Source organism: Monodon monoceros, unplaced genomic scaffold (assembly GCF_005190385.1).
Source record: "Monodon monoceros isolate NGI ecotype Baffin Bay Population unplaced genomic scaffold, NGI_Narwhal_1 Super_Scaffold_22, whole genome shotgun sequence".
Classification (NCBI taxonomy): domain Eukaryota; kingdom Metazoa; phylum Chordata; class Mammalia; order Artiodactyla; family Monodontidae; genus Monodon; species Monodon monoceros.
Window position 1 is genome coordinate 55,894,455 of NW_021703779.1, and position 12,718 is coordinate 55,907,172.

Genomic DNA, 12,718 nt, shown 5'->3' on the forward strand with positions numbered 1-12,718 from the left:
AGCTACCAACAAATGCAAGGTAGAGTTGATACAAATGTTTATGATTTAGGAAGATGCTGAATACATATGAACTGATCCCTACTGGTGAGTTTTTAGGGAACAGAGAAGGGTTACACTCAATGTGAGAACAGCTAAACCTGAATAACATCAGCTCTACCTGTCATTAGTTGAAAATAATTTTAGATTCCTGATGTTTTGTTTTGTTTTGTTTTGTTTTTTGATTCCTGATGTTTTAGTGTGAGCATCTTTCAACACTGGAATTTTGTAAGTCTCCTTGCCCTAGAGTATTAAGAATTATCAACGTTTTACATGTTTTGGAGCCAAAGATGACTCCCGTGTTTCCTAGGAATAACTCTGGTGCCCTTGGTACTGAAAATGTACTCCAAAATGCAAAGACGCTCAGATACTTAGGGAACCCTGGGACAGTGAAAAAAGAACAGAAAGTTAGAGTCATTTGTCAGCTCAAGTTCCTCAAGTTGGTCAGGGTGGGTTTTTTTTGTTTGTTTTGTAATTGTTGTTTTGGTTTTGTTTTTTTTTTTTAACATCTTTATTGGGGTATAATTGCTTTACAATGGTGTGTTAGTTTCTGCTTTATAACAAAGTGAATCAGTTATACATATACATATGTTCCCATATCTCTTCCCTCTTGCGTCTCCCTCCCTCCCACCCTCCCTATCCCACCCCTCTAGGTGGTCACAAAGCACCAAGCTGATCTCCCTGTGCTATGTGGCTGCTTCCCACTAGTTATCTACCTTACGTTTGGTAGTGTATATATGTCCATGGTGTGTTTTCCATTAAGGAAAGGCTAGCAACATGTACCTTTGAATTCTTCTGACTTTCCAAATCACAAATGGAAAGGAATAATGTATTCATTTTTCTTGGGTCCTGCATTATAGAGGAATTTTAAGATTAATGAGAGACATCTCATTTTGTCAGTGACCACTATTTTTGTTTGTAATTCAGTTGATTTCAACATTTTCAGTGAGAGTTTTGTTGGGGAACTGAAGGATTGGGTTGACCAAAATGTTCGTTCAGTTTTTCCCATAAGATGGCTCTAGTAGCACTTAGTTGTCTTTAACTTCATTTGAAACAATTTTGTTAGATTGTTCGTGACAGCTGTCATATCAGTGTGCATTTTAAAAAAGACTTATCAAAATTGGTGAACTTTTGTGCAGCCATTTTAATATTGAAGATGGAAGAATAAAGCAACATTTTCAGCACATTATGCTTTATTATTTCAAGAAAGGTAAAAATGCAACTGAAACGCAAAAAAAAAACAAGATTTGTGCAGTGTATGGAGAAGGTACTGTGACTGATCGAATGTGTCAAAAATAGTTTGTGAAGTTTCGTGCTAGGGATTTCTTGTTGGACGATGCTGCATCGTCGGGTAGACCAGTTGAAGTTGATAGTGACTGAATCAAGACATTAATTAAGAAAAATCAATGTTATACCATGTGGGAGATAGCCAACATACTCAAAATATCCAAATCAAGTGTTGAAAATAATTTGCACCAGCTTGGTTATGTTTATCGCTTTGATGTTTGGGTTCCACATAAGTTAAGCACAAAAAAACCTTCTTGACCGTATTTCCACGTGTGATTCTCTACTGAAACGTAATGAAAACATGCCATTTTTAAAACAAATTGTGACAAGCGGTGAAAAGTGGACAATGTACAACAATGTGGAACAGAAGAGACCATGGGCCAAGCAAAATGAACCACCACCAACCACACCAAAGGCTTATCTTCATCCAAAGAAGGTGATGTTGTGTATATGGTGGGATTAGAAGGGAGTCCTCTATTTGAGTTCCTTTCAAAAACCAAACTATTAATACCAACAAGTACTACTCCCAGTTAGACCAACTGAAAGTGGCACTCGACGAAAAGCGTCCAGAATTAGTCAACAGAAAATGCATAATCTTCCATCAGGATAATGCAAGACTGCATGTTTCTTTGATGACCAGGCAAAAACTGTTACAGCTTGCCTGGGAAGTTCTGATCCATCCTCTGTATTCACCAGACATTGCACCTTCAGATTTCCATTTATTTCGGTTTTACAAAATTCTCTTAATGGAAAAAATTTCAATTCCCTGGAAGACTATAAAAGGTAACTGAACAGTTCTTTGCTCAAAAATATAAAAAGTTTTGGGAAGATAGAATTATGAAGTTACCTGAAAAATGGCAGTAGGTAGTGGAACAAAAAGATGCATATGCTGTTCAATAAAATTCTTGGTAAAAATGAAAAATGTGTCTTTTATTTTTACTTAAAATCCGAAGTCACATTTTGGCCAACCCAATATATGACAGGAAAAGACGTTATCTTTATGGCAAATGGATGGTATGGGTGGACCTTTCTTGATGGATGTAGTCTCACCACCTTCTTATTCTCTGATGGCTGGAAAGTAAAGCCCAGGAGTGATTTAAGTAAGCAGTCAGTATTCCTTCTAATACCCCGCTAGCCTCCACATGTCATTTTTCTGGTCATGACTGTTGGTCAGTTCTAGCAACTGGCCTTTCAGGTAGTAATCACCAAAATGCAGGCCATAGTAGAGGTTGGGGAAAGGAACAGTCAAACCCATTTGGCTGTCTTAAGGGAGTTGTAAAAAGAAAAAACTTTGTTTTTAGTAGAAAGGAAAAGAAAAAGTGTATGGAGTCAATGTGTTTGGTCAAGACTAATTGAATATCTTAGTTTTTGATGAGCCACAAGTCATTAATTTCACAGTTTGTTTTATCCATCAATGTTGGTTCTTTCCAACCTCCATGCCTTTTCAAATACATCACTTCCTCTGCCTGGAATGCTCTACCTGTGCTTTGTTTACATAGTAAAATTCTGTGTTTCCATCAAGATTACTGCTGTGAAATGCAACTACTCAATTCTTTCATTTTAGGAGTTTAACTTAACATTAGCAAGCTGTTTGCATTTCTTTTACAATACAGCTTATTAGCATCCCATTATTTTGTCTTCTGATGATGTTATATAACAACTATTACTCTCTTTTGCCCAATTAGTTGTACATATTCTCCTAGGTCCTATTTTTTTTTAATTTACTCATTTACTCCTCTCTTTTTCTCTTTCTCTTTCAATATTTAGTGAATGCCTATGAGGGCCAGACATTGTGTTAGTTGTTTTGCCCACATTATTTCATTTATTTCATTTACATGTCCCAGCAGACTAATAAGTCATTATCTCTATTTTACAGTGCACTAAATTGAGGTCTAGAGAAGTCAAGTTACTTGCTCCAAAGTTCCAGCTAGTAAGCAGGGATTTTTGTGGAAATACAATGCCCTATTTTTTCCCTACTCTATTACACTGGCTCCTTTCTCTATAGTTTCAATTGATTCCTCTATGTGTGTCTGAAATCAATCTTTCGGTGCCTTTATGGGGCTGTCCTAGAGTAAGAAAGGAATTATGGCTTCTTAGTGCTCAGGGTCCATCACAGTGTGACTCCCTAAGAGGAAGTAACTAAAAATAATCCTTGGAGAAGAGAGACTTGGAGAAGGTGGCTATAAAATAATTGGGATACAAGCTCACATCTTCCCTACTGCAACCAGGAATGCTTCTACCCTCAGTAGGGATGGCAGTGACACCACAGGTAATGTTGAGCCCAGTGAGGCAGCACTTGGTGGAGGGTGGTAATGGCTTCTTCAACTTTTCTTGAAGCTGTCACAGAGCTCGGTAGGCCCTTAGTGAGGCCCAGGATTGAGTTTTTCATTCTATAAAACTTTTCTTTTCTTTTTCTTTTCTTCTCATATCTTCCTTTTTCTTCTTATAGTCCTGCCTCCTCCCTTCCCCTTCTACTCCTCTTCCTCTTCCTCTTCTCCTTCTCCTTCTTCTTCATCCCTTCTTCCTCTTGTTTCTCCTCCTCCTCTGCCCCTCCTTCTCCCCGCCCCCACCTGGGTCATTAATCTTGTCAAGAAGCATGTGTTTTGATAAGGTATACACTATAATCATCTTGATAAGTAGTTTTTGAATTTTTAGTAAATCAAATCAAAATAGCACTCAGAAAGGGAGCATAATGAGGGTATGTTTGAGCTGCAGATTAAATTTCAGTTTTCAAATTTGATCTTAGGTGACCTTTATTTTTAGAACTATATAGGAAGAAAAATCTGAGAAATTTTATTAAAGCTCTTTATTGTGGAGTACTTGATAAATAAATAACATTAAGTACAGTCCTTGAATGCTGCACAATAAAGATTTCAGCAGTAACTTCAGCCTTGGTCAGTTCTTCCCGCATTCCACGTGATTCCAGGAGAATGCACACCATTCAAGCAGCTCTTGTTTACCAAATAGCTAAAATTTGCCAGATTTACATAAGTTGTTTTAAATGTCCATGGCTCTGCAAAAGTGGATGATATGATACAGATTTTACAAAGGAGGAAACAGATTCAAAGAGGTTTATGCTGCTTGCCCAAGTTTATGCTATTTACCATAACTAGTAAGTGACATTGCTGGGACTCATAACCCAGTCCCTCTGACTCCTAAGTTCTTGCTTCTGCCACCACACCATACTTCTTTGCTAATTAACAAATAGCTAAGAACAGGTAATAGAAATTTCACAGTCTATGTTATAGTCTTTTAATCTCTGGGATGAATATTAATTTCTTGAGAAATTACTGAATTCTCCTCCTCATGCTCCCCCATTATTTTCTCAACAGAAAGAAATGTCCTCACAGTGAGCCACTGTAGTCAAGCCATGACCTACACCTCCTTGCCTCATTCCATAACTCTTTCATCCTCTTTTGTCTTATTGCTATTTCATCTCCCACTAGATGCAAACCCCTAAAGGGCAAGAGCTATAATTTCTCTTTCTCCTCTACAGACTTCAGCACAGGGCTGGACCATTGGGGTTTTTTTTGTTTGTTTTTTGTTGTGTTTTTTTGTGCAGTACGCGGGCCTCTCACCGTTGTGGCCTCTCCCACTGCGGAGTACAGGCTCCGGACGCGCAGGCTCAGCGGCCATGGCTCACGGGCCCAGCCACTCCGCGGCATGTGGGATCCTCCCGAACCAGGGCACGAACCCGTGTCCCCTGCATCGGCAGGCGGACTCTCAACCACTGCGCCAGCAGGGAAGCCCTGGACCATTGGGTTTTCAGTAGGTATTTGTTAACTAACTTTTTTTGGTCAATAACAGAAGTACCTTCTCTGGCCATATTAGAAAAGCAGCTTCCTTAATTGCACAGTATGGTGAACAGGAAACACACCTGTTGTGAATGGTGACTCAATAAATTGGGGACTAGGATGTGCTCGGGGACACCCCGTTTTGGTTTTCTCTCTGAAGTATGGAGTTTAACCCCCTTGTTGTATAGATAGGGATGCTGAAGCCTAGAAAGTGTAAATGATTTGTCTCAAGGAAACAGGGAAGCCTAACAGAGCTGTGACTATTTTAAATCTATGTTTAAAGCAGACAATACATGCACATGGTACAAAATTTTTAAATCACAAAAGGTTAAAGAGTGAAAAATAATTCCAGCCCCCCATCCTTCAGGCATGCAGTTCTCTTCTTCAGAGGCAACCAATATTTGTTAGTTTCTTGTGTGCCCTTGTATACATAGTATATTCATTTATAGACACATATAAAAAATACATAAAGTTTTCCCCAGACAATTAGTGTTCTGTGCTGTTTTGCATATTTTTTCCCACTTTACTATATATCTTAGAGATTGTTCCACTCAGTTTATACAGAACTGCTTCATTTTTAAATGGCTGAATTGTATGACTCCATCTATTGATGAGCATTTATGTTGTTTCCAGTCTTCTGCTATTATAAACAAAGTTGCAGAGAATGTTCTTGTATATGTGTCATGCCACACATGTGCAAACGTGTGCTGGGTCAAAGCATATGTATATGTCAATTTTGAAAGCTTTTGCCAAATTGTCCTCCACAAAGGTTGTAAGACTATGCAAAATTTGTATTTGACAAAATTTATAAATGAAATAGTTACTGTTAATTTTACAAAAGAATGATTGTCTTGACCTTACAGAACTGTTCAATACAGCGTTTCTTTAAATGATCAATCCCCACTGTACACTCAAATGAGAATTCAGTTTAAAGAAATGTGACTTATACACTACTGTTCAGGAACACATCTATTGGGTAAAGCATGTGAAGATGGCAATATGTTTCTAAAATGCAATTGAGGCTACATAAACTGTGCTTCTAATCATATTACCAAACCCCAGAGGTGTGATAAGGTGAAAGTGTGTGGAGAAAAGAACAAGGGGGTCAGACTCAACTAGAAGGAAGTAAAGCTACCACAAGGGCAGGACTGGTGTCGTGCCAATAAACTGGGTTTCTGTCTGCGAGGGGGCAGGGGTCAGCAAGAAGTCTTGATATTTGTACTGTTCACTAATTTCCATGATGTAGATACTCTTATCAGGACCAATTTCAAGCTACCAGTATGACAGCACTGAATGTGAAATTATGAAGATGCTCAGAATTGGTATTTATGAATCACTACAAACCAACTCCAGCACAACACTGCACGGAACCTAAGGGTAGACAGCTGGAGAACATACAATTTGGGTCTGACCAAATGTCAGATGACCTTGGCAGAAGTGAGCTGCCTATTCTTCATAGTGTTTTCCTTGGTGAGGTTGGAGCCTGTACTTCTCCAAGATGGTCTTTCCAAATCCCATCTGAAGAACATTATCTGTTTGGTGCTCCCGACACTATTCATCTGAGTGGACTGAACCTCACTAGTCTCTCGAGAAGCAAAAAAACCAAGGAGTTTTGTAAATTGTCAAGTGCTATTTCAATGTCAAACATTCATCCTGTTATTAACCTGATGTCAGCTGCAGAACTACATAAGCAGTCAACTCACGAGCAAGGTCCAACATCAGCAGTTCTCTCCCCTAGCTGCACATTAGAAACAATAGGGGAGTGTTAAAAAAAAGTCATAGTGCCCACCCTTACCCCCAGTCAATTGAATAAAAACTACTGAGAGTGAAACCAGGCATAAGTATTTTGTAAAAGCTTCCCAGATGATTCTGACTTGCAGCCAAGGTTGAGAATTACTGCACTGCACTACCTGGTTCTGCCATCGAATCAACTCTTCCTACCACCTCCCCTCCCTTATCATATGCCAGTCACACTGGCCACCTTGCTGTTCCAACAACACACCAAACACATTCATGACTTTAAGGCTTTGTATTTGCTATTACTCCTCTTGAGAATTTTTCCCCCTGACTCTTTGCATGTCTGGTGCTATTATTCAAGTTTCAGCTCAAAACCTCATCCTCAGATAATCTTTCCCCACTCTACCTAAATTTACTCTCCTATTCTATCACAGCACTCTGTATTATTTCTTTCATTATATGTATCACAATCTGAAAATATCTAAATTATTATTTATCACTCATTTATTACTTGTCTGTTTCCACCAAGATCACCCAACTTGAGGGCAAGGCCTTTGATTGTATTATTCACTGTTGTTTCCCTGGTTGCCTAGAATAGTGCTTGGAGCATAGTAGGTATACACTCAAAGATTGTCCTTTAACCATCAGGGGATAGTTATTAAACATCTTCTATGGTTGAATTCAATGACGTATTCAAATATTTCATTGTGTTAAGGTTTAAACTGCATAGCATTGCATTCAAGGCTATTCATGACCTAGCCACCATCAAACTTGTCAGCCTCACCTTCTACTTGCTGTCCTCTTGAAGCAGGAGGTCTATATGAATTGCAGTAGCTAGGGAACGTGGTCTGGAACTGAACACTGCAGGGTTTTCTTTAACAGAGAAGTGTATTTGTGTGTGTACTGGGGGAAGGAGGGAGAGGATGGAATGTTTGTGGCCAGGGCAGGGGCCAATGAAGAGAGTAGCATAGTCATAAGAAGGTTGCTCTTGGAGGGGAATAGAAGACAAGATAGACTCAGTAACATTATACATAACTCATCTAATGTACCTGATATTTTCCCTTTTACAAATCACTTGCACATGCATTCTATATTATTTGTTTTGTATAACTCTAGGATGGAGGTAATGCCATTATTTATATCCTCATTTTTTAGATGAGTAATCAAGGTTCAAGGTTCAAGGCCTTGCCTGAGGCCATTTGGAGCTGGGATTTGACACCTGCTGTTCTGACTGCCAGTCTAGTACTCTTTACATTTCTATTTTGTGGAGCTTGGGCCAGACTGTGGAAAGTACAGAAAGCCAAGAAAAGGAGTGTGGGCTTGATTACTGTTCCCCTCAGTAGAGCTAACTATAACATCAAAAGAATTAAAAATGATCATGGGTTTATAACCACTCCCAAGAAGCATTCCTGTTGAGCATTAGCTGAGGGACCTGGCTGAGGGCCCATGATGGTATTGGGTTAACGGCCATCTGTGTTTCTGGGTGGGTGGGACAGGTGGGGGAATGGTTGCAGCCCTAGAATCACAAGCAGTCAACTACCTTATAAGTTCTTCTCACAAACGACTTGCCCTGTGGCAGGGCACAGACTGTTGTTTAGAGTTTTCTAGCCTGTTCCACAGGCCAAAGAGCAGTATTCTAGGAGAAAAAAAAGTACTAGGAATCAATAATGCTTGGGATTGCTTTTCATAGAAGAGAGACCTTGGGTGATTAGGCCAGAGGTTCTAGGCTGCCTCAGCCCCAGAGAAAGTAATGTCCACGGGATACATGGCCCTAAACAGGCCTTGGTCTCCTTCCAGTATATGTAGGTCACTCAGGGAAGAGGCACTGAGCTACTTCTTTCTGTAGGGCACTGTCTTTGTTTTTCAGAGAAAGCCCTTAAAGTCAAGAGATTTGAGATTGGAAAAACAAGATAGGTATGCAGACTGGCTTCAGCCCTCCTAGAGTCACACTCAGGGACTCTGAGACTCCCATCACAAATACTAATGTGAATAGAAGACTTCTGAACCTACCTTCCTTAGTCTGCTACTATTCTCTTAATGCCTAACATATTCCCATCTAGTTATAGATCAGGGGGAAAAGATGAAGAGAGAAGTATAGGAACTTCCCTGGTGGTCTAGTGGTAAAGAATCTGCCTTCCAATGCAGGGGACATGGGTTTGATCCCGGGACAGGGAACTAAGATCCCACATGCCACAGGACAACTAAGCCCACGTGCCACAACTACTGAGCTCACATGCCTCAATGAGAGAGCCCACGTGCTGCAAAGTACAGAGCCCACACACCGCAACTACAGAGCCCATGCACCACAACTAGAGAGAGAAAACCCACACGCCACAAGTAGAGAGAAGCCCGTGCGACACAACAAAGACCCCACACTGTGACAAAAGATCCCACGTGCCATAGCTATGACCCAACACAGCCAAAAAAAGAAAAAGAAAGAAAGAAAGAAAAAGAAAAGTAGAAATATGGGTCACATAGTGATTCAGTAAGACCACAGGGCTGGTCCTCAGGTCTTCCTCCTTCCTGCTCTATGATCTTTTACTATTCTGTGCTACCTCTTTCTTTGAAATATAGTGTCAGGGTCCATATGAGAAAAGATATCACATTGACAAAGACAAGCATCTATATCACAGGTCACACAGACCTGGCTTCTGATTCTGCTTCTGCCACTTATTAGCTGGTAACTGTAGGTGAGTCATTCAGCATCTCTGAGCCTTATTTTCCTCAACCCTAAATTAAGAATAGTAGCTACCTGGAAGAATTTTGACAAGAATTAAGTGAGTCAGCATCTTTAAAGGCACCTGGAATAGTACCCAAAGCACAGTGGGTTACCTCCTCTCTCCATTGCTTTCTCTAGGAAAGTCAAGGATTACTCTTCCTTGACACTAGGAAGAGGCAATGGGTATATGTAGAAACTACAGGGCAGATAAGTCAGGAGAGAGGCAAATATTCAATAAAATATTTGCTTGGTTTTATAGTGGTTCAGTAGAAAGCATATGGTAGCCTGGATTGAAACTGGGCTATATTCTTTGGTCTCAATAGGCACTCTGTATCTCATGTTTCCTTATAAATTGAGGGTAACGTTCTGTACCCTCCCTACTTTGAAGAAAGGCTCAGCAAGATAATGAATATGAAAATGATTTTGAAGTAATAAAGCAAATGTGCAAAGAACATTGTGGGCAGGAAAGCTGAGTTTTAGTTCCATCACTGTCATTGATGCATTGTTTAACCTTGGTCAAGTCCACTCTGCTTTCTGGATCTCAATTTCCTCACCTGTAAAATAAGAGTGTTGGACTAGATGATCTCTGCAGAGGTCCTTGCCTCTTCTGATATTCAAGGAGTTTATTATTTAAATAATAATAATAGATAGGATCTGTATAATGCTTTATGCTTTATGTTATTTTTACATCTATTATCTTATGTGAGAATAGCACTGAACTGCTAGACTGGGGATAGGGAGACATGGATTCTTGTTGCTACTTTGACATTGACTCATAGTATGACCTTAAGCAAGCTTTTTCCATTCTCTGAGTCTAAGTTTCTTAGTCTGTGAAATAGGAGATACTGAGGGTTGGACTAAGTCATGTAGGTCTCTAAACTTTTCCACAAAGCCCTGGGGAGTCCTATAGAGTTTTTCTAAGGTGTACCACAGTGATAAGGCTGCAGAGAAGGGGAGAAAAGGAGAGGTCTAGCAGAAGTTCTAAGTTTCCTATGCCTGCTTCAGGCACATTAAGTTTAATTTTTATCTGTTACGTTATATGGGGCCTTTATGTAATGTTTCATTTATAAAAAAGGTTCACCACAAAAGAATAAAATAACTTGAATGGATGTTCTCTAAAGCCTTAAGTTTTAAAAGTGGGATTCAATAACATATGTTGTTTGATAACACCATTGTTGTTTTTTGAATAAAATAGTATATTGTGAATATCCTTCCAAGTTAAAAAATAAGACACTGACTGCAGTGTTCCTTTGCATGAATATAGAATAATTTAATCATTCTCTTAATGTTGGACATTTAAATTTTTCCAATGCAGTCGTCCCTTGGTGTCTGCTGGGGATTGGTTCCAGAAGCCCTGGTTGATGCCAAAATATGTGGATGCTCAAGTCCCTTATATAAAATGGCTTAGTCCACCTGAAACTGTAAAACTCTTAGAAGAAAACAAAGGCAGTACACTCTTTGATATCAGTCCTAGCAATCCTTTTTTGGATCTGTCTCCTCAGGCAAAAGCAACAAAAGCAAAAATAAACAAATGGGACTACATCAAACTAAAATACTTATGCATAGTGAAGGAAACCATCAACAAAACAAAAAGACAACCTACTGAATGGGAGAAGATATTTGCAAATGATATGTCAGATAAGGGGTTGATGTCCAAAATATATAAAGAACTCACACAACCCAACATCACAGAAAAAAAAAAAACAAAACCAAACAACCCAAACAATGAGCAGAGGACCTGAATAGACATTTTTCCAAAGAACACATACAGATGGCCAACAGGCACATGAAAAGATGCTCAACGTCACTAATTATCAGAGAAATGCAGATCACTAATTATCAGAGAAATGCAAATCAAAACCACAGTGAGATATCACCTCACACCTGTTAGAATGACTATCATCAAAAAGACAACAATGGAATATTACTCAGCCATTAAAAGAAATGAAATTGAGTTATTTGTAGTGAGGTGGATGGACCTAGAGTCTGTCATACAGAGTGAAGTAAGTCAGAAAAAGAAAAACAAATACCATATGCTAACACATATATATGGAAGGTAAAAAAAAAACAAAAAACGGTACTGATGAACCTAATGGCAGCACAGGAATAAAGACATAGACATAGAGAATGGACTTGAGGACACCGAGGGGAGGGGAAAGCTGGCGCAAACTGAGAGTAGCATCGACATATATACACTACCAAATGTAAAATAGCTAGTGGGAAGCAGCAGCATAACGCAGGGAGATCAGCTCTGTGCTTTGTGACCACCTAGAGGGGCAGGATAGGGAGGGTGAGAGGGAGGATCAAGAGGGAGTGCTTATGGGGATATATGTATGCATATGCCTGAATCACTTTGTTGTACAACAGAAACTAACACAGTATTGTGAAGCAATTATACTCCAATAAAGATCTATTAAAGTAAAAACAAAAAACAAGTGTTGGAGAGGATGTGGAGAAAAGGGAACCCTCATGCACTATTGGTGGAATTGTAAATTAGTGCAGCCATTATGGAAAACAGTATGGATGGTCCTCAAAAAATTAAAAATAGAACTACTATACGATCCAGCAGTTCCACTTCTGGGCATTTATCTGAAGAAAATGAAAACATTAATTCAAAAAGATTATATGTATCCCTATGTTCATTGCAGCACCATTTACAATAGCCAAGATATGGAAGCAACCTAAGTGTCCATCAATAGAAGAATGGATAAAGAAGATGTGGTGTATATATACAGTGGGTATTATACCAAGTGAAATAAGTGAGACAGAGAAAGATAAATACCATATGATTTCACTTATATGTGGATTTTAAAAAACAAATGAAAAAACAAAACAGACTCATAAATTCAGAGAGCAAACTGGTAGTCACCAGAGGGGAGGAGGGTGAGGGCTTGGGAGAAATAGGTGAAGGGGATTAAGAGATAAAAGCTTCCAATTATAAAATAAGTCACAGGGCTGTGATGTACAGCATAGGGAATATAATCAATAATATTGTAATAACTTTGTATGATTTACTAGGTTACTAGGCTTATCATGCTGATAAAATCCTAAAGTATATAAACGTCAAATCACTATGTTGTACAACTGAAACTAATATAATTCTGTATGTCACTATAGTGCAATGAAAAAGAGAAAAAAACTATGA

The 12,718-nt window shown here is 39.0% G+C and overlaps 1 protein-coding gene across 3 annotated transcripts in view; it reads left to right on the forward strand.

Annotated features, from left to right (window-relative positions):
• The window catches only part of AR (androgen receptor), a 162,978-nt gene that overhangs the window by 114,138 nt on the left and 36,122 nt on the right, over positions 1-12,718 (forward strand). The window contains exon 2 of one of the 3 annotated variants that reach the window (XM_029240567.1): positions 1,870-1,885. The exons of the other annotated variants lie outside the window; for them this stretch is intronic. Coding sequence (XP_029096400.1) covers positions 1,870-1,885 — 16 coding nt within the window. The remainder of the gene's footprint in view (positions 1-1,869; positions 1,886-12,718) is intronic. 3 annotated transcript variants of the gene reach the window in all.